Source organism: Mercenaria mercenaria, chromosome 3 (genome assembly GCF_021730395.1).
Source record: "Mercenaria mercenaria strain notata chromosome 3, MADL_Memer_1, whole genome shotgun sequence".
Lineage (NCBI taxonomy): Eukaryota > Metazoa > Mollusca > Bivalvia > Venerida > Veneridae > Mercenaria > Mercenaria mercenaria.
Window position 1 is genome coordinate 24,904,810 of NC_069363.1, and position 22,192 is coordinate 24,927,001.

The 22,192-nt window shown below is 37.3% G+C and overlaps 2 protein-coding genes across 14 annotated transcripts in view; one reads left to right on the forward strand and one right to left on the reverse strand.

The window, feature by feature from the left end:
* The window catches only part of LOC123525240 (jouberin-like), a 50,795-nt gene extending 44,881 nt beyond the window's left edge, over positions 1-5,914 (reverse strand). For 4 of the 5 annotated variants that reach the window (XM_053538026.1, XM_053538027.1, XM_045304118.2 and 1 more), the window contains exons 1-4: positions 5,853-5,914; positions 2,677-2,748; positions 397-463; positions 129-180 (exon numbers count right to left, since the gene is read on the reverse strand). In XM_053538026.1, the coding sequence (XP_053394001.1) occupies positions 129-180; positions 397-463; positions 2,677-2,748; positions 5,853-5,865 (204 nt within the window). In that variant the 5' untranslated portion in view covers positions 5,866-5,914. Of the gene's footprint in view, positions 1-128; positions 181-396; positions 464-2,676; positions 2,749-5,666; positions 5,786-5,852 lie in introns of those variants that run through there. The other variant, XM_053538029.1, reaches the window with a different exon arrangement.
* Positions 5,915-13,694: 7,780 nt separating this feature from the next.
* The window catches only part of LOC123525878 (F-BAR domain only protein 2-like), an 83,459-nt gene continuing 74,961 nt past the window's right edge, over positions 13,695-22,192 (forward strand). For all 9 annotated transcript variants that reach the window (XM_053538037.1, XM_053538031.1, XM_053538032.1 and 6 more), the window contains exon 1: positions 13,695-13,820. In XM_053538037.1, the coding sequence (XP_053394012.1) occupies positions 13,794-13,820 (27 nt within the window). In that variant the 5' untranslated portion in view covers positions 13,695-13,793. The remainder of the gene's footprint in view (positions 13,821-22,192) is intronic.

A 22,192-nucleotide genomic window follows, 5' to 3' on the forward strand; every position in this document is an offset into this window, starting at 1 on the left:
GCTATGTACCAAACTAAAAAACAAATCAGTTAGATAAAGGCTACTGCCATGCACAAAAGATTACATGGAAATAGATATTTTTTCAGGAAATACTTAGAAATTCCTGACATTAAGCTAAGTATACATACCACAGAATCATCAACCTTTTTCTTTTTCTTCTTCTTTTCTACTTTGGCTTCACTGTTAACATAAAAAGTGTTACAGTCAATATGGAACTTTGAATCACAATCAATCACATTAAAAAACACCCTCTGGTGACGTGTGACCCTTCTAAATGATATAAATAAAGACACTAAAAGTGCTTTAATGTATGGTCCATTTCAACTTAAACTAATGCCAGTTTTGATCTGTTGGAAACAAGTAAAATATTCCTACTTAGTGAAAATTGAGCATTACCTCAGGCTTTGGTCCACAGCTTGCTGTAGTAGTTGATTAAATTTATTGCTACCACCATCCATCGTAGCTGGAAAAAAACAATAACTAAACAAGAGGACCATGATGGTCCTGAATCGCTCACCTCTTCCCACATGACCCAGTTTTGAGTATGACATCGTTTTTGACCAGCTTTCATGAAGATCCCATGAAAAATGTGACCTCTAGAGTGGTCACAAGGTTTTTCTATTTTTAGACCTACTGACCTAGTTTTTGAAGGCACGTGACCCAGTTTCGAACTTGACCTAGATATCATCAAGATGAACATTCTGACCAACTTTCATAAAGATCCCATGAAAAATGTGACCTCTAGAGTGGTCACAAGGTTTTTCTATTTTTAGACCTACTGACCTAGTTTTTGACCGCACGTGACCCAGTTTCGAACTTGACCTAGAAATCATCAAGATGAACATTCTGACCAACTTTCATGAAGATCCCAAGAAAAATGTGACCTCTAGAGTGGTCACAAGGTTTTTCTATTTTAGACCTACTGACCTAGTTTTTGAAGGCACGTAACCCCGTTTCGCACTTGACCTAGATATCATCAAGATGAACATTCTGACCATTTTTCATGAAGATCCCATGAAAAATGTGACCTCTAGAGTGGTCACAAGGTTTTTCTATTTTTAGACCTACTGACCTAGTTTTTGACCGCACGTCACCCAGTTTCGAACTTGACCTAGATATCATCAAGATGAACATTCTGACCATTTTTCATGAAGATCCCATGAAAAATGTGACCTCTAGAGTGGTCACAAGGTTTTTCTATTTTTAGACCTACTGACCTAGTTTTTGACCGCACGTGACCCAGTTTCGAACTTGACCTAGATATCATCAAGATGAACATTCTGACCAACTTTCATGAAGATCCCATGAAAAATGTGACCTCTAGAGTGGTCACAAGGTTTTTGTATTTTTAGACCTACTGACCTAGTTTCTGAAGGCACGTGACCCAGTTTCGAATTTGACCTAGATATCATCAAGATGAACATTCTGACCAACTTTCATGAAGATCCCATGAAAAATGTGACCTCTAGAGTGGTCACAAGGTTTTTCTATTTTTAGACCTACTGACCTAGTTTTTGACTCCACGTGACCCAGTTTCGAACTTGACCTAGATATCATCAAGATGAACATTCTGACCAACTTTCATGAAGATCCCATGAAAAATGTGACCTCTAGGTTGGTCACAAGGTTTTTTCTATTTTTAGACCTACTGACCTAGTTTTTGACCACACGTGACCCAGTTTCGAACCTGACCTAGATATCATCAAGATGAACAATCTGACCAACTTTCATGAAGATCCCATGAAAAATGTGACCTCTAGAGTGGTCACAAGGTTTTTCTATTTTTAGACCTACTGACCTAGTTTTTGAACGCACGTGACCCAGTTTCGAACTTGACCTAGATATCATCAAGATGAACATTCTGACCAACTTTCATGAAGATCCCATGAAAAATGTGACCTCTAGAGTGGTCACAAGGTTTTTCTATTTTTAGACCTACTGACCTAGTTTTTGACTGCACGTGACCCAGTTTCGAACTTGACCTAGATATCATCAAGATGAACATTCTGACCAACTTTCATGAAGATCCCATGAAAAATGTGACCTCTAGAGTGGTCACAAGGTTTTTCTATTTTTAGACCTACTGACCTAGTTTTTGACTTCACGTGACCCAGTTTCGAACTTGACCTAGATATCATCAAGATGAACATTCTGACCAATTTTCATGAAGATCACATGAAAAATGTGACCTCTAGAGTGGTCACAAGGTTTTTCTATTTTTAGACCTACTGACCTAGTTTTTGACCGCACGTGACCCAGTTTCGAACTTGACCTAGATATCATCAAGATGAACATTCTGACCAATTTTCATAAAGATCCCATGAAAAATGTGACCTCTAGAGTGGTCACAAGCAAAAAGTTTACGGACGCACGGACGCACGGACGGACGACGGACGACGGACACTGCGCGATCACAAAAGCTCACCTTGTCACTTTGTGACAGGTGAGCTAAAAACAGACAGACTCAAAATATATACATATATATCATACTGGTAGGTCTATACAATCATGTATGTGTCATGTGAATATTTCTGATAAAAAAACTTAACCAAACTGGAACACTGATGAACATGACAGTACAGCAGCTCTACTTATTTTTTTAATAACAAGCTAATAAATGAAACTTAATCATAATGAAGACTTAAATTAAAAATACATCAAGAAAATAGATTTTACCCATAGGAATATCCTCTGTTTTCTTTCCAGACTTTGGCCTTTTGGTCTTTTTAGGCTTCTCTACTAAAGTGCCTGTTTAAAAAAATAAGTGACTTGAAACATGTATTTATAACATGAAACAGGTAAACCATGATAGGCTGAAAATGCCCAGATTTTATTTTGATTAAACATTTGTATGTGTATGACATCAACAGTAAACCCATGTTACAGCAACTAAAGTTTTCCACTTTTAGGTAGAGGAGTAAACATGCCCCACCATGTTTTCATTTGAATGATATGAATGTCAAACTCACAATGCAAACATCTGTTGTGGGATGTAACCTTTTAGACAGAAAAATTAAATGAATCTGGATTCATTTCTGTTGATGTCATTGTGCTCATCATTTCATTTCTTCCTAGGTTGGCAAAGTGTTCTGTCAGTACTTTCAGTGTAAAGTGGTTTGTTTTTAAATATGGCTAGACTCTAGTATATCTAGCATAGTTTGGGGCATTAACCCCATTGTAAACAAGAGCTGTCTGATGACAGCGCGCTCGACTATTTGAAGAATTGATTGAAGAATGGGGTCAAAATATTTCCACAGATATTCAGACAAAAGAAATAAAGAGATTAGACAAACAATGTTCCTGTATTTCTTTGATTTCGATAAGTCTTGCACTAATTGGCAATGTATGAACCAATTTCCAAGTCCAAAAAGGGCCATAATTCAGTCAAAATAGTTATGTACTCTTGCCTACAGATGGAAATTGTAATGATAAACAAGTGTTCAAAGTTTAAAAGCCATATGTCAAATAGTTTTGACAAAACGTGGACTTGTATGAAAACAGTACCAATTTCAAAGTCCAAAATGGGCCATAATTCAGCCAAAATAGATCACAGAGTTATGTACTCTTTCCCACAGATTGAGACTATTATACTAAACAAGTGATAAAAGTTTCAAAGCCATATGTCAAACACTTTACAAAAAATATGAACTGGTACCGAAAACTTAACCAAGATTTCTAAGTAAAAAAGGGCCATAATTCAGCCAAAATCCATGATGGAGTTATGTACTCTTGCCTATAACTGGATTATGGTGATGGTAAACAGGTGTTGGAAGTTTCAAAGCTTTATCTCAAAAGCCCTTTGTCAAAATATGAACTGGTACGAATATTAACCCAGATTTCTAAGTCAAAAAGGGCCATAATTCAGCCAAAATCCTTGATGGAGTTATGTGCTCTTGCCTATAACTGGACATGGTGATGGTAAACAAGTGTTGAAAATTTCAAAGCTTTATCTCAAAAGACTTTGTCTAAATATGAACTGGTACGAAAAACTTAACCAAGATTTCTAAGTCGAAAGGGGCCATAATTCAGCCAAAATCCCTGATGGAGTTATGAACTCTTGCCTATAACTGGACATGGTGATGGTAAACAAGTGTTGAAAGTTTCAAAGCTTTATCTTAAAAGACTTTGTCAAAATATGAACTGGTACGAAAAACTTAACCATGATTTCTAAGTCAAAAGGGGCCATAATTCAGCCAAAATCCTTGATGGAGTTATGTGCTCTTGCCTATAACTGGCCATGATGATGGTAAACAAGTGTTGAAAGTTTCAAAGCTTTATCTCAAAAGACTTTGTCAAAATGTGGACTGGTACGAAAAACTTAACCAAGGTGTGACGTCGACGCCGTGGTGAGTAGGATAGCTCTACTTATTCTTCGAATAGTCGAGCTAAAAAGGAAGTGTCTAGGGGTACGGCTCCGTGCCTCTAGAACCTGGTTCAAGAGGTCGGACAATTCTGTTTGGGGTTGTCTATGAGTATGGACCTTCTTTTTCCAGATGTTGTGTATTATTTACATCTTTAGGGTTTGTTGCAAATGAACTGTCCAATAGGATTTAACCAATATTCACCTAAAACTTTCATCTGAATTCTTCACAGATTCCAGCATTCGCCCAATTGTAATTTTCTTTTGAAACATAAATAACCAAGGAACACCAAATAAATAATGAGAAATCGAACTGTCACAAAACAGATTAGACAAAATGATATTTAATTATGTTGTGACAGACCATTTCAATAATAATTTCATTTTGGGTATTTATTTTTTCCAAACATTTGGTGATCATTACTAAATACAACTGGGAATATTTCATAAATTGTTTCATGCTGATTATCTATTGTTAAAAAACAACATAGTTTTAAATTAATCCATATGCCTTTACAAATCATAAAGCAAAGAGCTATAAAAAATAAATAGATTGGCAACCTGAAAGGCATATAGAGCAAATCTCGCCAACCTCCCGTGACAAAAAAACGAGATCTCGTAAGAGTCGTTTACCGGAAGTGGCCCTTTCTCCACGCGCCATTTTGTATGCGAAAGCAATTATTCATCGGTAAAATAATTATCACCGTATGACCATGCTTCTTTCGATGGCAAAAAAAAACGTGTACTTCGTGTCTTAAGACCATTTCACATTAAAATAATTTTGTTTTAGAAGCTAACATGTATTTTAAATGTAGTTTTAAAGGTACAAATTGTAACTCCATGCTCGCCGATGTTTGTTTTTAGTAAGATAACGCCGAATCACGCTCTGACACGAGCTCACGTGAGATTACAGCCAGTTGCCATTCTATGTATTTTATACTTCTTTGCATAAAGCATGTTTTCATGAATTTATTTTTTTTCAGCTGAATTTTAGATATAATTTAATAAAGGGTTCGAAATGCTAACGTCTGTTAATTTTAATTAATCGGCATGCAGAAGTTTATTCATTTGGAGTTCCTCCGTTATTTATGTTTCAGAAGAAAATGTAAATAATCAGGTGAAAATTGGGATCTGTAAACCATGTTTAGCGTTTAGACAGTCGCTTGACTTGACATTAAAAATCATGTGCCAGCTTCTACAGCTTTATGTATATCATCACGACAAGATAACCAAGAAGTCTGACTTCAACAGAAAGAAATACACAGTTTATGCTCACCCAGCAATTTAAAAAATCTGGGAAACTTACATGTCAGGTTCAGTCTTGTCAGACATTTTAAATGCGGCCTTACTGTCGAAAATACTGAAGATTTCACAGAGGAAGAGTGCTTACTGTTTGAAGTTTTATTACTTGTTAATCTACGTTTAAGTTACAAATCCATTGGATTAGCGACAAGCATATATTTTATATTTTTATCAATTGGGAAAAAATTACCTTCGTCCGCCATGTTTGTTTACAATTCATACCGCAGTTTTTGTCATTGATGCATTTCATTGGTTAATAAAGATTGTACATAGGTAAATCACTGTTAGGATTCCTGTACAGAGTTTGACACCATGGTTCACTGCTATTTAATTTTAGCGGAAAAATCGCAAAATATCGTGCAGAAATTCAGAGGGATAATTAAAAAATACCTGATTTTGGTCTTCCCGCCTATCTGTATACAGTATGGCCAGGAATATGTATGTGCACCTATGCGCAAAGGCATTCATTTTTAACTCCTTCTATCTATCTGTATCTGTATGATTACGTCGTAGAGACCAATAACTGGCTTTAACAGGACGGGGGAGTACGCAGATTATTTAGTCACACAAATGTATAGAGTTCTTGAATGACTGGATTGAGTCTGAGTTTACTTGAGAGTCATTTAAATTGTTCCAGTTATATACAGTTCTGACGAAGAAGGAGTTTTCATAGATTTCTGTTTTGGCAAATATTGGTTTAAAGCACTTTTGGTTGTTACACACTAATTTGTCCACAATGTTCACACTAACATGGTTTTTATTCTTATGGAACGCCTATAGCCCTGGGGTGTGAGATAATCCCGTATGTTGATTGCCGGCACTTGCCCTTCCACCACCTTATACATGAAAGTCAATCTGTGCAACCGCCGGCGTTCTTGGAGGCTTGGCAGGTCTAGTTGCTGGAGCATAGATGTAATGCAGCCTGGATCTCTGGAGGTGTAGTTGTTGGTGATGAATCTGGCAACTTTTCTCTGAACGCGTTCAAGTTTTTCAGTTTCTGTTTTGGTGTAGGGATTCCAGATGGTGCAACCGTACTCTACTTTGGATCTTACAAATGCCAAGTAAGCATTCTTGGTTTTGGACAGTGGCGTAGGTTTCTTCTGAGGAATCCGATGGAAGAGTTGGCCTTTTTGCAGACGTTGTTGATGTGAGTTGTCCATTTCATATCTTCCGAGAAGGTAATTCCGAGGTAGGGGTTAACTTGAACTTGATGAAGGATGTTTCAAGTTATGTTGTAGAAGTGTATGGATCTATCCCTTTGGTTACTCAGGTTACATCATATTTTACTCAATTTTTATAACACAATTTTTCCACCTATTTAGATAGATAGATAGATAGATAGATAGATTTATTTATTTCGATAATTGAGCAAACATAACATAGTTACAATACATGCATATAATAAAATTTATAATCATATATAAAAGTTGTCATATGAAGTAATGTGTTATGAACTATGTCAGTCACATCAATATCAAGGATGACACAAGAAAGAGAAAAAAATCTCTTATTTCCATTGTGGTCCTTGGTACCAATGGTCTGACATAAAGAGGCATGAAACATTAACATGAATATATATAAAAAAATTACCGAGTTCATTATTATAAAATAACGTATATGTTATGCATATGTAATTATAATTGCTCAATTTATGATTCTTAATTAAATGAAAGACATATGAATAAATAGACACCAATATCACAGTACATTGTAAAAATATAATTTCTTAAAAAAATGCATTACAACCAGGGACTAGATAACAGAAAGAACACATAAGTTCAGCAATGAAGCTTATCGTTAAGAAAGTGGTCCTTTAAACTATTAAGAATGTAACCAATAACATATAGAGTGTATCCAAAGTAACTGACCAAAGTAACCATTTCTGAAGGTATCAATTTAGACAGCTGCAAATTGATAGTTACCAATGTTCAATCACTATATGTAACCAAAAGGGCAGGACGTGAAGTGGTTGCACACTTGGTTCAAGCGAGCGAAACGGTTGCAAACTTACAAAATGGCGGATATTTTCTGAAATCATCGCGTGTTCGCTTGTGTTTTTATCAGGTAAGTGGGTTTCTATGGTATTTTGAACTCTACGTGTATGTGCATGCACCAGTTCTATGTCTACGGCGTAACACTCGGTTTTGCGTTTCAGCGTCGTAGAATTCGAATTCTTGCATACCTAGCGGGAAAAGTATACATTTATCCGAGCACGCGCCGGGGATAGATATTCCTGTCTTTCCCTAGGGAAAAACCTTGTCTAAAATAGCGTGCACTAAGGTGACGTCACATAGTACGGGTACCATTGTGACGTCATAAACTTTATAAATAATGTCAGTAAGTACCCAAAAAACAAAGACAAATATCAAACAGGGAATGCCACGTACCAAAATCGCAGCCTCCCCAAAACGAAACCCACAGCACGCACACGTGCACACCACAAACACACACACACATACACGCGCACACACACAAAGCCAACACACGAGGACAAAACGAACAAACAAAGGAACACATACACATACACACACAAAGCCTACACAAGAGGACAAAACGAACAAACAAAGGAACACAGTGGCAAAACCCATTTGTCTCCACGATCTTTTTTGAACATGATAGGCAAGAAAAATGATCTAACATGTCTGCCTGTGTAAGACAGCTGTTTTCCCTATCCTCGGGACAGCATGGATAAAAAACCTCGCTAACGCTCGGTTTTCCATTCCACACTGTCCCTCGGGTAGGGAAAACCCCGTCTTACACAGACAGGCATGTAAGATCCTTATATTATCGAAGTTATTGAAGTTATAAAATGGTCATGCCCATGTTTAGATATTTGAATGGCGTCTTGCCTTTTTTACATTCTAATGATCAAACTAGCCTGTTTTGGGACCCTTAAACGAGACAAAACAACTAAGTGTGAAGAAATCTTTAAACGTTTGGCTCTGTATCTTTTATACCCAAATAAATCTTGTGCAGGCTCTTTTTTGTTGCAAACTTGTTTTTCAAGCAATTTCTGACGCGAACTTTTTCTGAAAAAAAAAGTTTCTAACTCTCGGAAAATTTTTATTGTGCAATTCGTGGTACATTTCTTTCCTGTTTAGGGTCGTACATTTTTACAGCATCAAACGGTCCTTTGATATTTTAATATAACTGTTTATAAATAATATGCTTCCGGTGTAAACAAGATGGTTCAGAATTTTCACCTGTGCTATAAAATATAGTTATACATCAGTTTACAACCAATTCCTGAGCGCGATACATTTTTTACTCGTCGAGAGGTAATAGAAACCTATAATGTGATGTAGTGATATAGACTTTTATGACCTCTGAAACCTGCTGAGAACTTTTTTACCTGAACTCGATCATTGAGGGCGTTCCCGCCATGACAAATGGGCAAGCGAAACAATAGCCAGTCAAAGCGAAAACGATATAAGTCTTCCCCGAGCCAGAGTCAGAAACCTCTCCTAAAGAGAAACAAGCCCGATATACAAGCTGATAGTGAGTGCGAAGGAGTACTTCACCTCTTCTTTTTTTGTATGTTTGTTTCGTTTTTCACTTGCCCAGTTAAACACGCTTAGTAATTAAAGAATCACGTAGGCCATTACAATCGGATGTACTCAGGAATTAGCGTTCTTCGGTAATATTTCTAATTGTTCTCATTTTTATTTTGTGTTTTTTTTTCTCTCTCCACACAATGTCAACGTTGTACATTTTATTTTTGTTTTCGTTAACGTTTTTTTCAGGTCCTAAGCCTGTCAAGCCCCCTCTGTCTCGTGTGTTGCCCGTTGTTAGTTTACTGTTACATGCATTGCCCTCTAGCCGTTCTCTGTTTTGTTATAAACATCTGTCTATAACCTAACAGGTGAATGACCTAGCTTCGTACAGATCGGCTATAGGGCTATTTTATATGAGATTACAGCGGCTCTCAAAATCGTATATCTTTATTATGCGTCCAATTCACTTTTTCATTTACACAATTTTAGGTTTCTTATTGCGTACACAATCATACATAAAGAAAGTTGTACCAAAATCGAATATCTTTATTTACAACTATTACTTTTCGTTTATAGTTGTACTACTTACCTGTCATAGTCACCATCTCTGGTTTTACCATTCACCAGCCTTTCCAGAAAATAAAATATACCATTCAAGCGATCCTCCTAGCGAAATTATATCGGTTTTTGCCTATTATACATTTATATTTCAGTTTTTGCTTGTAATTTCTGGAGACGTTGAGTTAAATCCGGGGCCAAATAACAATGAAGAAAATTCGACAATCTCTATTTTCATCAAAATATTAGAAGCATACGAAATAAACTGGATTACATAAAAACACATTTTTCTGAAACTATCAATCGATATACAAGATAATACAGTTATGCTTGATGGATTTGACAAATTGTACAGAAAAGACAATTCTGCCCATTCAGGTGGTCTACTTACATACGTCTCGCCGCATTTAATATCCAGACGTGTCCAAGAACTAGAATATTTACTTCCGGAGTCTTTGTGGGTTGCTCACTTTCAAACTTAGACAATGTGGTATAAACGGAAACATAATAAACTGGGTCACTAGTTATCTGAACAATCGAAGCCAAAAAGTCTTTATTGGATCTTCCTATTCTTGTGAAACACAAGTAAATGCAGGAGTGCCTCAAGGATCAGTCTTAGGGCCTTTGTTTTTTCTTATTCACGTAAACGACATTACCGAGTCTCTTTTAAGTATATCTCGGCTGTATGCTGACGACAGTTCACTCACCGTTAGTTCTGACAATGTTGAATATATCGAAACAATACTAAACCGTGATTTACATATGATATCAAATTGGGCTCAAAAATGGCTAGTAAATTTTAATCCCTCTAAAACAGAAGTAACGTTTTTTACTCTGGCCAAAGACAATATTGCTAGACCCTCCTTATTTTTTGACAATGTTCAGCTCAGCTATGTTCAAACACACAAACATTTTGGAATTGGGACTAAGAACTGAGTCGAGAACTCGTCGGATTGCACGGTTTGCATTAAGTAATTTCCTTGGGCAAGATACACACAAGGCTAATGCACACCATAGCAAAACATCGACCATATTATTTCACCGGTCTTCCAAAATCACAAAAAGCTAAAAATAAGTCTCTGTTTTGTGCCCAAACGTCGTTATACGTGATTAGAAATAGAATTATGAAATTCCGCGCTGTCTGCTGCTACTTTGAGAAAATTCATGATTTGCCTCTTCAACCAGATGCACAATACACATTCTCTGAGAGTTGGACACTATTTTTAAAGAAAAAGTTTGCGTCAGAAATTGCTTGAAGTACAAGTTTGCAACAAAAAAGAGCTTGAACAAGATTTATTTGGGTATAGCACTATCCCGAAAACATGCAGAGCCAAACGTTTGTAGAATTCTTCACAATTAGTTGTTTTGTCTCGTTTAAGGGCCCCAGAACAGGCTAGTTTGATCATGAGAATGTAAATCAACGGCAAGAAACGACGCCCTTCAAATATCAAAACATGGGCATGACCATTTTATAACTTCAATAACTTCGAGAATTCGAAATCTACGACGATGAACCGCAAAACCGAGTGTGACGTAGACATAGAACTGATTCATGCACATATCCATATCTAGAGTTCAAAATACCGCAGAAACACACTTACCTGATAAAAAAAAAACGAACACCCGATGATTTCAGAAAATACCCGCCATTTTGTAAGTTTACAACCGTTTCGCTCGCTTGAACCAAGTGTGCAACCACTTCACGTCCTGCCCCTTGTATAGTAACCAAATGGATATATATGTATATATATGCCCCCGGACCACCAGAACGAGTCGACTGCTTTTCTTTTTCACCCTGTTCAACAAAAACTTATCGACAACCCTGTACTTGTAAATGGCTAACATCCACAAATATTACATCAACTTATTTAGTGTATAAAACACATGCTTGTCATAGTAACACACTCAAACATGACAACAAACTTCACACACAGGACCGTGACAAAGCCACAGTACTCAATAAGTAATTTCAGTCAGTTTTTACTTCAAATTCTCCTCTCTCTCTGAAATCTTTGGCTGATATGAAGGTCCAGGATATCGCAGATAAAGGTAAAGAGATCCCAGGAAAAGAAACGTACAGCCCACACAAACCTATGCCTGATATTGAAATATCAACACAAGGTATCGAAAAACTTCTTAGCAACCTTAATCCCCATAAAGCTGCAGGGCCCGACCAAATAAGACCGGTCGTACTTAAGAATATTAGCCAAGTGATCTCCCCTATCCTTACAAAACTCTTCCAAAAATCCCTGCAGTCCAGTTCTCTGCCAGATATATGGAAAATGGCAAATGTCGCTCCCATCTTTAAGAAAGGCTCTAGGTCAGACCCAGCCAACTATCGCCCCTCTTAACTGTATCTTGTGTAAAACCCTGGAACACATTGTATCCTCTAGCATAACAAAACACTTCACAAAGAACAATATGTTCTATGAATTGCAGCATGGTTTCCGAGAAAAGAGGTCTTGTCAAACACAGTTACTAATGTTAGTAGAAGATATCCTTCAATTCTTGAACCTGAAAAGTCAAGTTGACCTCATACTCCTTGACTTTTCAAAGGCGTTCGATATGGTCAACCATGAAAAACTACTCTACAAGCTGCATTTCTATGGTGTAAGGGGTCATACTCTTAAATGGATTAAAGCTTTCCTTGACACAGTCAGTGGTAGTTAACGGGTCCACATCAGGCACCATACCAGTCTCCTCAGGTGTTCCCCAGGGTTCGGTCCTCGGACCTCTCTTATTTCTTATCTATATCAACGATCTACCTGACTTTGTTAAACACTCCAAAGTTCGACTCTTTGCCGATGGCACGGCCATCTACCTTTCTCTGACTGTCTCTTCCCATTCAAGCCTACTGCAACAAGACTTACAGCAACTGGAATTCTGGGAAACAAAATGGGACATGAAATTCAATCCGTCTAAATGCCAAGTATTACAGATCACTAAGCGTAAAACACCTATACCAACACAGTACCTTTTACACAAAACCATCTTACAAACAGTACCATCTGCAAAATACCTTGGCATAACTATATCACACAACCTTACATGGAATGACCACATTGACAACATCACCAAAAAAGCAAATCGAACATTGGGTTTCCTAAGACGTAACATCAAAGTGCACTCAGAAGGGTTAAAATCACAAGCATACAAAACACTTGTACAGCCCCAGCTGGAGTACAATTCCACTGTGTGGTCCCCCCATTCTGAAACTCTTATTGATCAGCTTGAGTCTGTGCAGCGCAGGGCTGCACGCTGGGCCAAGCGTGGTTACGGCCGTACATCCAGTGTAGACAACATGCTGACTTCCCTAAATTGGCAACGCCTTGCACTCCGTCGCATTGACCAGCGCCTGGTTATGTTTTATAACATGTTGCATAACCAGGTCGCCATCCCACTACCGGACTACCTAACACCCAACACTAGATCTTCCAGAACCAGAACCACTCATTCCCAGGCATTCGTTCAAGTTTCACCCTCATCCAGCTATCATAAATTTTCATTCTTCCCTAGAACAGTATATCATTGGAATGCCTTGCCCTCAGATGTTGTCAACTCGTCTGGGCCAGTGTTCAGTCAGGCTGTAAGCCAGATTGAGCACATCTCACCTTAAATACACCTGCCCTATTTTTTAACCTGTTTTAACCATTCTCCTCCTTTCTTTTTACTACTACTTTTTTACTCGTTTTAAAATTCTTGCTTGTTGACGCGCAAAGTCAAAGGTCCCCAGCAGGGGTTTGACTATATGGAAGATAGATAGTAAGAGAAAATTGGCTGGATCCGTGCATGGTTGGTTACATATATAGAAATTGAACATTGGTAACTATCAATTTTGTGAGTAATCTAGCTTTGATCTCTGCTCGTCTGATCTCATGTGGTCTAGATTTCATAACCTTCCATATCCGTTTGTATGTAGATATTTAGATGTTTGTTCACGTCTCTCCGTTGGGTTTCGCGTACTATCTGTGCACTGTGTGTGAAAGAGGAGGAAGTATCTGGGCATGCGCAGAGTGATCCAAAACATAGGATTCGCCATTTTTCTGATGATGTGAGATTTCATCGGTTGTCCGTTTAAAATGACAACATTTGCAGAAAGTTTTTGGGTTGGTAAAGTTAATAATTATATTCATTTCCAGAAAACGTATCATTGCTATGCGCACTTCATCAGATCGCAAGATATTCATAACTAAATAATGATAATAAGTACCCCACCCACTTGCAAATCCAACAGGTTGCAAATGAAATGATTTAGTTATTTAAATACAGTAATTATAATGTTATGTCGTGTTTCTGTCATGTCAGTCATAATTTGATTCTTGGACTAGTGTGATAGTCCTTGGACTAGTGTGATAGTCCAGTGGAATGTTGTTAAGTTGACCGAATATATTCGATTTCTTAAACTTTGACATATTTTTTGTTGGCATTTTTGATAATGGAGGTGTCTTGCGGTCCGGTAACCGGACACCTAGCCTGCGTTCTAGACGTCTGGTTTCCGGACTAGAAAATCCTCAGGAGATTGTCTAGCTGTCCGGTAATAGATTTCCTAATAAATAAGTAATGATACCTGTTATTTCAGGGATTTTTTCGGCCCCATCCCAATTGCAGAAATGTGCTTATTTTCCCAATGTTGAGGTTTAAATTTCCCAAAAATATGCCAAAAAATAATTTTGCGGTAATCTCAATTATCAGGTTTTCGATTTTTTGGTTTGAGTCTTATTCCTTATTTTTAATCGAGTTAGCTCTGTTCCAGTTTTAATTGAATAACCGCTCCATTACCGATTCGATTAAATCTTGCGAACTGTTCTATATTCCGTATATATGACCCCACGATCACATTTAATCAAGCTCGCCAATTTTCCCGGAAATGAAAGTATATCGAGTAATAAATAGTAAATATCATACAAATAAAGTCATAAAAAAGTATGCTGCTGACAACAAAAAAGCAGTCAAGCTTCAGCTTTGTCAATAAAACAAGTGCTGAGAAACAGGCCACCGCAAAAAAGTCTCAGGATTCGGTAAGGTAAGCAAACTCTGATGACAAATTAAACACATCCTCGGACCAAGCCCGGTTATAAAACATTAAATTTTGATAAAACACTGTACACAAGTGAAGCTGGTACTGACCCACCGAAATCTGAAGGTTTTACTGACCCCTCTTTGTCTTCAGAGTTTTTTGTGACTTTATTATCCCTCGACGAAAGTCGGAGGGATATAGTTTTGGCGTTGTCCTTCCGTCCGTCTTCCCTTCCTTCCGTCCGTCCGGAGCCATATCTAGGAAATGGTTGGGAATATTTATTTAAAACTTCATATACATGTTCACCACTATGAGGTTATGGGGCCCATCAAGTTTCAGACAGATTGCCCAAGTAACACCAGAGTTATGGCCCTTAGAAGTTTCTAGTGTTAACTATAATAATTATAGGGTTATATAAATATGGCAATTACTGCATCATAACTTTTGATATATTTGACCTAGAACTATGAAATTTAAACAGAATTTAGATCACCATAATGTGGTTGTGTACACACAATTTCATTCGGATTTATTTGTAAATTAAGAGTTATTGCCCTTTAATTGTATAAAAATCCACATATTTGTACATAACAAACTTACCATTTGGTAGAATTTCATTAATTTTCTTTCATTCTTTTCCATGAACATTTATTGTAAACATGTAAAGTTGTGTACCCACACTTGGTCACTCCCTTACCTTGATCACACCCCTCCCCCCCCCCCCCCCCCCCCCCCCCCCCCCCCAAAAAAAAAAAATTAATTCCTTATTGTACATTTTTTATGCCCCCTTCGAAGAAGGAGGGGTATATTGTTTTGCAGATGTCGGTCGGTCGGAATGTAGACCAATCCGTTTCCGGATGATAACTCAAGAACGCTTGGGCCTAGGATCATGAAAGTTAATGGGGAGGTTGGTCATCACCAGCAGATGACCCTTATTGATTTTGAGCTCTGTATGTCAAAGGTCAAGGTCACAGTGACCCTGAATAGTAAAACGGTTTCCGGATGATAACTCAAGAACACTTGGGCCTAGGATCATGAAAGTTGGTAGGGAGGTTGGTAATGAGCAGCAGATGACCCCTATTGATTTTGAGGTCAGTATGTTAAAGGTCAAGGTCACATTGACCCTGAACAGTAAAATGGTTTCCGGATGGTAACTCAAGAACGCTTAGGCCTAGGATCACGAAAGTTCATAGGGAGGTTGATCATGACCAGCAGATGACCCCTATTGATTTTGAGGTCAGTATGTCAAAGGTCAAGGTCACATTGGCCAGGAACAGTTATATGGTTTCTGATCTTCTTGTCCAAAACCATAGGGTCTAGGGCTTTGATATTTGATATGTAGCAACATCTATTGGTCCTCTACCAAGTTTGTTCAGATTATTTCCCTGGGGTCAAATATGGCCCCACCTCAGGGGTCACATGGTTTATATAGACTTATATAGGAAAAAAAACTTTAAAAAACCTCTTGTCCAAAACCACAGGGCCTAGGGTTTTGATATTTTGTATATGACATCATCTAGTGGTCCTCTAGTAAGATTATTCAAATTATTCCCCTAGGGTCAAATATGGCTCCGCCCCGGGGGTCACATGGTGTACATAGACTTACATAGGGAAAAACATTGAAAATCTTCTTGTCCAAACCACAAAGACTATGGCTTCGATGTTTTGTAATGTAGCATCATTAAATTTTAGTGGTTCTCTATCAAGTTTGATCAAATTATCCCTCTAGGGTCAAATATGGCCACGCCTCAGGGGTCATATGGTTCATATAGACTTATATAGGGAAAAACTTAGAATCTTCATGTCCATAACTTACTTCATTCAAATTTGGACCACATTGTATAGTTTTGAGTGGCAAGATGAACCTTGACATGAGTTGATCTTGATCTTGACCTAGTGACCTACTTTCACATTCCTGTAGCTACAGCCTTCAAATTTGGACCACAAGCATAGTTTTGTGTACTGAAATGAACTTTGATATTGAGATTGACCTAGTGACCTACTTTCACATTTCTGAAGGCACAGGCTTCAAATTTGGACCACATGCATAGTTTTGTGTTCCGAAATAAAATTTGACATTGATTTTTACCTATTATATACTTTCATATTTCTCAAGCTAACAGCCTCCAAATTTGAAGCACATGCATAGTTCTGTATCCCATACTGAACTTTGACCTTGAAATTGCTCTAGTGACCTGCTTTCACATTTCTCAAGTCACAGCTTTCAAATTTGGACCACATACACATTGTTTTGTACTGAAATGAAATTCGACCTTGATTTTGACCTTGAGCTAGCCTTGTTATTTGGAACATTCAAAAATGGCTCAGTGGATGGCCCAAGATCACTCTGTAATCTCTTGTTAGGTTAATAGGTTAAAGGTCAAGGTCAGATTAAACCAGAAGGTAGAACTTCTGTTTAAAGTGAGCTTATAATTTCTGTTCATTTTGCTATTACTGAATGCATCAAGGGGGGCATTTCGTGTTCGACGAGCTCTTGTTTTCAAACAAACTTCATATACATGTTCACCACTATGAGGTTATGGGGCCCATCAAGTTTCAGACAGATTGCCCAAGTAACACCAGAGTTATGGCCCTTAGAAGTTTCTAGTGTTATTACTGTTAACTGTATAGGGTACTATAGATCTATAGATATGGCAATTTCTGCATGATAACTTTTGATGTATTTGACCTTGAACTATGAAACTTTTAACAGAATTTAGAGCTCTATAATGTGGTTGTGCACACACAATTTCGTACGGATTTCTTTTGTAACTTCAGAGTTATTGCCCTTTAATTGTCTAAAAATCCACATATTTGTACATAACAAACTTACCATTTGGCAGAATTTCATTAAATTTCTTTCATTCTTTTCTGTGAACATTTATTATAAACATGCGAAGTTGCGCACCCACTTGCCTTGGTCACACCCCCTCCCCCCCCCCCCCCCCCCCCCCCCCCCCAAAACCAAAAAAAAAAAAAAAAAAAAAAAATTTCATTTCTTATTATACCCCCACAAAAACGAAGTTTGGGGGGTATATAGGAGTGAGCTTGGCGGTTGGTCGGTCTGTCCGTTGGTTTTGCATGGTTTCCGGATGATAACTCAAGAAAGGATTGACCAATTGAAATAATTTTTGGTACACAGGTGTAACATCAGAAAATACAGATCAAGTTCGAATTTGGGGTCAGTAGGTCAAAGGTCAAGGTCACAGTGACCCTGAACAGTTAAACGGTTTCCGGATGATAACTTGACAACGCTTGGGCCTATGATCATAAATTTTGGTACACAGGTGTAACATCATGAAATGCAGGTCAAGTTCGACTTTGAGGTCTGTAGGTCAAAGGTCAAGGTCACAGGGACTCGGAACAGTTAAATGGTTTCCGGATGATAACTTGAGAACGCTTGGGCCTAGGATCATAAGTTTTGGTACACAGGTGTAACATCATGAAATGCAGGTCAAGTTCGACTTTGAGGTCTGTAGGTCAAAGGTCAAGGTCACAGTGACTCAGAACAGTTAAATGGTTTCCGGATGATAACTTAAGAACGCTTGGGCCTAGGATCATAAATTTTGGTACACAGGTGTAACATCATGAAATGCAGGTCAAGTTCTACTTTGAGGTCTGTAGGTCAAAGGTCAAGGTCACAGTGACTCAGAACAGTTAAATGGTTCCGGATGATAACTTGAGAATGCTTGGGCCAAGGATCATAAATTTTGGTACACAGGTGTAACATCATGAAATACAGGTCAAGTTCCACTTTGAGGTCAGTAGGTCAAAGGTCAAGGTCACACTGACTTGGAACATTTAAACGGTTTCCGGATGATAACTGAAGAATGCTTGGGCCTAGGATCATGAAAATTGATAGGGAGGTTGGTTATGACTAGCAGATGACCCCTAATGATTTTGAGGTCAGTAGGTCACAGGTCAAGGTGACAGTGACCCGGAACATTTAAACAGTTTTCGGACAATAACTTGAGAATGCTTGGGACTAGGATCAGGAAACCTTATCTGGAGGTTGGTCATGTCAAGCAGATGACCCATATTGATTTTGAGTTCCAAAGGTCAAAGGTCATTTAAACCTTTTACGGACAATAACTTGAGAACGCTTGGGTGGAGGATCATGAAACTTCACAGGGAGGTTGATCATGACTAGCAGATGACCTCTGTTGATTTTGTGGTCAGTAGGTCAAAGGTCAAGCAAGTTCGGCTTTGACATTGGCTTAGTTCTGTGACAAGGCCATATTGTGGGGGTATAATTTGTTACTCTTGTGACAACTCTAGTTTTAGATTTTTTCAAACCTTCCATGATTATTTATCAACATGCAAGTTGTACCATTCCCCCACCACACTCCTCCACCCAGTCATGCCCACCACTGATCATGCATCCTCTGCCCCCCACCCCCTCCAACTTCACCCTTTTACTCTTTTTTTTTTCATTTTTAATTTTCCATCAATATTTATAATCAACATGTGAAAGTTTGTTTCCTGTCCCATTCCCCTGCTCCCCCCCCCCCCCCCCCCCAAAAAAAAATAAATATATACATACATATATTTCCATTCCTTTTTTTTTTTTTAATGTTCAAACCTTCAACATGTTAAGTTGTGACTGCACAAACCTTGCTCTCAGCCATGTTCAAGATATCTTTATTCTTACCTGTGTTCTCTTAAGGACATCAGTTCTGTTCTTTTAAATTCAAATGTACATGAACTTGTTAAACAGCAACACCTGGTGCCAAACCACTCAAAGACAATATTTCGTTCCAGTTAAACTTCAAGCTCACATTTCAATTAACTGCATTTAATTTTAAAAGCTAAGCTTATTACAGTAAGCATATCCCATTCAAAATAATTTCTTTAGTCAGGATCAAAGTATCATACATTTATTATCTGTTAAAATTGATTTTGACTAATGAAATTATTTGCTTCTTATTAACATCCTTAACTTTTTGCCAGATATATTTTTTTTCCCTTCCTCACCACAAACCCTTTCGGCGGGGAATACCAATTCATCGAATTTGCTTGTTTATGCAATTTAGTAGACACTTTCAAGAGACAAAAAACAGAAAAATTGAATTGTATTTGTAATGTGACATACAATGCTGAATTAAATTTCATATAATGGTAAAACTTACTTTTGAAATTTCCCAATTTTCAGGTTTTATGCGCCATTTTTCCCAACCGAATGGGCCCTGGGCCCCAGGTTTGAAATGGAAAAAAAAATCCCTGTATTTTCTAAAGCAATCAATACTTATCTGCATGTGAATACATACTAAAGATTTTCTTTTAATCGTCTCGAATAAATCACTGCATTATTCAGACGATAAAACGATAGTTTGCCGAAATCAATAATGACGAGATCACCATGACGTCACTCATTGAATTCTGTTCATTTGGTGGTGTGCAAACAATGTTGTTATGGAATCGGAATTTTTAAATTTTAACAACTTTTTCACTCAAAAAACAGGTTTTATAAATACATATAAATTTGTGTCCTAAGAATTAAGTTTATGCCATTAGAAAAACATCACTTTTTACAAAATAACATGGAAGTTCGGCGATCAATGTTTTATAACTTCTAAAAATAGAACATCGACGGATTTGTATACAAACAAGATCTCATTCGTTTTATCAACTGAAAAATCAGTAATCTCTTTGAGACGATGAAAAATATACTTTGGTATACAGGCCTTTTTTTCATCAATTTAGGAATGCCACCGACACCGGTGGAATTGGGAAAATGCTCTCGGAAATTGTCTTAATTGGGACAATTTGCAAATTACCAAAATCTACTTAAATGTGTTTTTGTGTGAAATATTGATGAATTGCATTTCAGTTCAACAGTAATATAATTTACCTAAATAAACATACAAATTAGCAAAACTATCTTAAAACAGCAAAAATCTTAAAAGGTATAATCATTTGGAAATTTTTAATTCAACTTTGGGAAAAAAACATACTTTTTTGCATTGGGATTACCTCCTTTTACTGGAGGTAGATTTATAGGGGAAAAAAGTCCTGATATATGTATTTACACCACATTTTGTTTACAGATAAGTACTGATATCTTTTAAAACTAAAAAGTAAATAACAACTATATAAAATCATTACTTATTCATTAAGAAATCACTTACTGGACGGCTAGAAAATCTCTGGAGGATTTTCTAGCCGTCCGGTAACCGGACGTCTAGAACGCAGGCTAGGCATCCTGTTACCAGACGGCTAGACACTTTTTGATTTGTACAGTGTACAGAGATAGTCCAAATAATAGGACGTTTCGGGACAGAGTGATAACTTTTGACTGCCCCTGTTCTGTCACATCCAGACTTACGCTGCATATTTCTGTTAGGAAATCCCCAATGAAATCCATTCAGTGGAAACATTTTCTGGTACATGCAGACTTCCGAAAAGTCTTTGGTCCAAAGGACATGACCGGAAAATTTTGACGCGGTCCACTGTTTCTTAACCTGAATGTGGTCCGACTGACTGGTATTTATTGCAGGGTCCTCCCCAGGCCCTTTCAGCGGGGCACAGCGCCCGGCTATTAAATTTCATTATATAAAATTTCATGTATACATTTTATCACCTGTAAACAACCAGATGATAATTACCTGTTTTGATCATGCCTGAAGGCAAACTCGATAATGATATAGTCATGTCGTCACAGACAGTGTTACAAACAATCGGCTTATTTTACCGCCAACTGTCAAATTGTACATTCGTTTTTGTGCACGACAATTTTTTGCAAACCACAATGACATTTTGTTTTGAGCGGAAATAAATAGGGTTTAGATACTTTTTAAATCAAACAAATTTTGATATATCATGTAATCAATTTTGGCATAATTTAAAATGAAACTGGTTGGCAGAAATTGACTAATCTGTTCAGCTGCAACCAAAAAAAACAGCCGACGCTGGTAGAACATGCTGAACCATTAGTATTGTACTTTCCTTATCTAGCAAGTAATAGCGAGGCTATTTCAATAAAAACTACCTGCAAAACTTGCAAAATTGGAACAGCTTATGGCGAAAATTGGGAAAAATCGTACCGAAACAGCAAGGCATTTCGGACGACAAAAATTCGGATAAGTCAATGCATAGTATCAGAGAAGGTACATAACATCAATAATTTGATTAAATCTCTTTCACTTCAAATATTCTTTTATGAAATGAGCTGCAGATTCAACTGAAACACGAAACACAGAATTATTGGTAGGTTTAAAAGACCAAGTAGATCAACATTTATATTTCCTCTCAAAACTGCTATGCTTCTGTAAAATCAAAAATGCAAGAAGAAAATCATATTGCATGTTTTCTTTAAAACCAAACTTCAAAGAAAATCAAGTAGAAAATGTTAAATAATGATTCTTGTATTGATTTCTTCTTAATTTATTTTTATTTACTTAAGCTACCTTTGATAAATATGCTACAGTTTCAGAAGCTGTTTCATATTATTCTTACAATTCA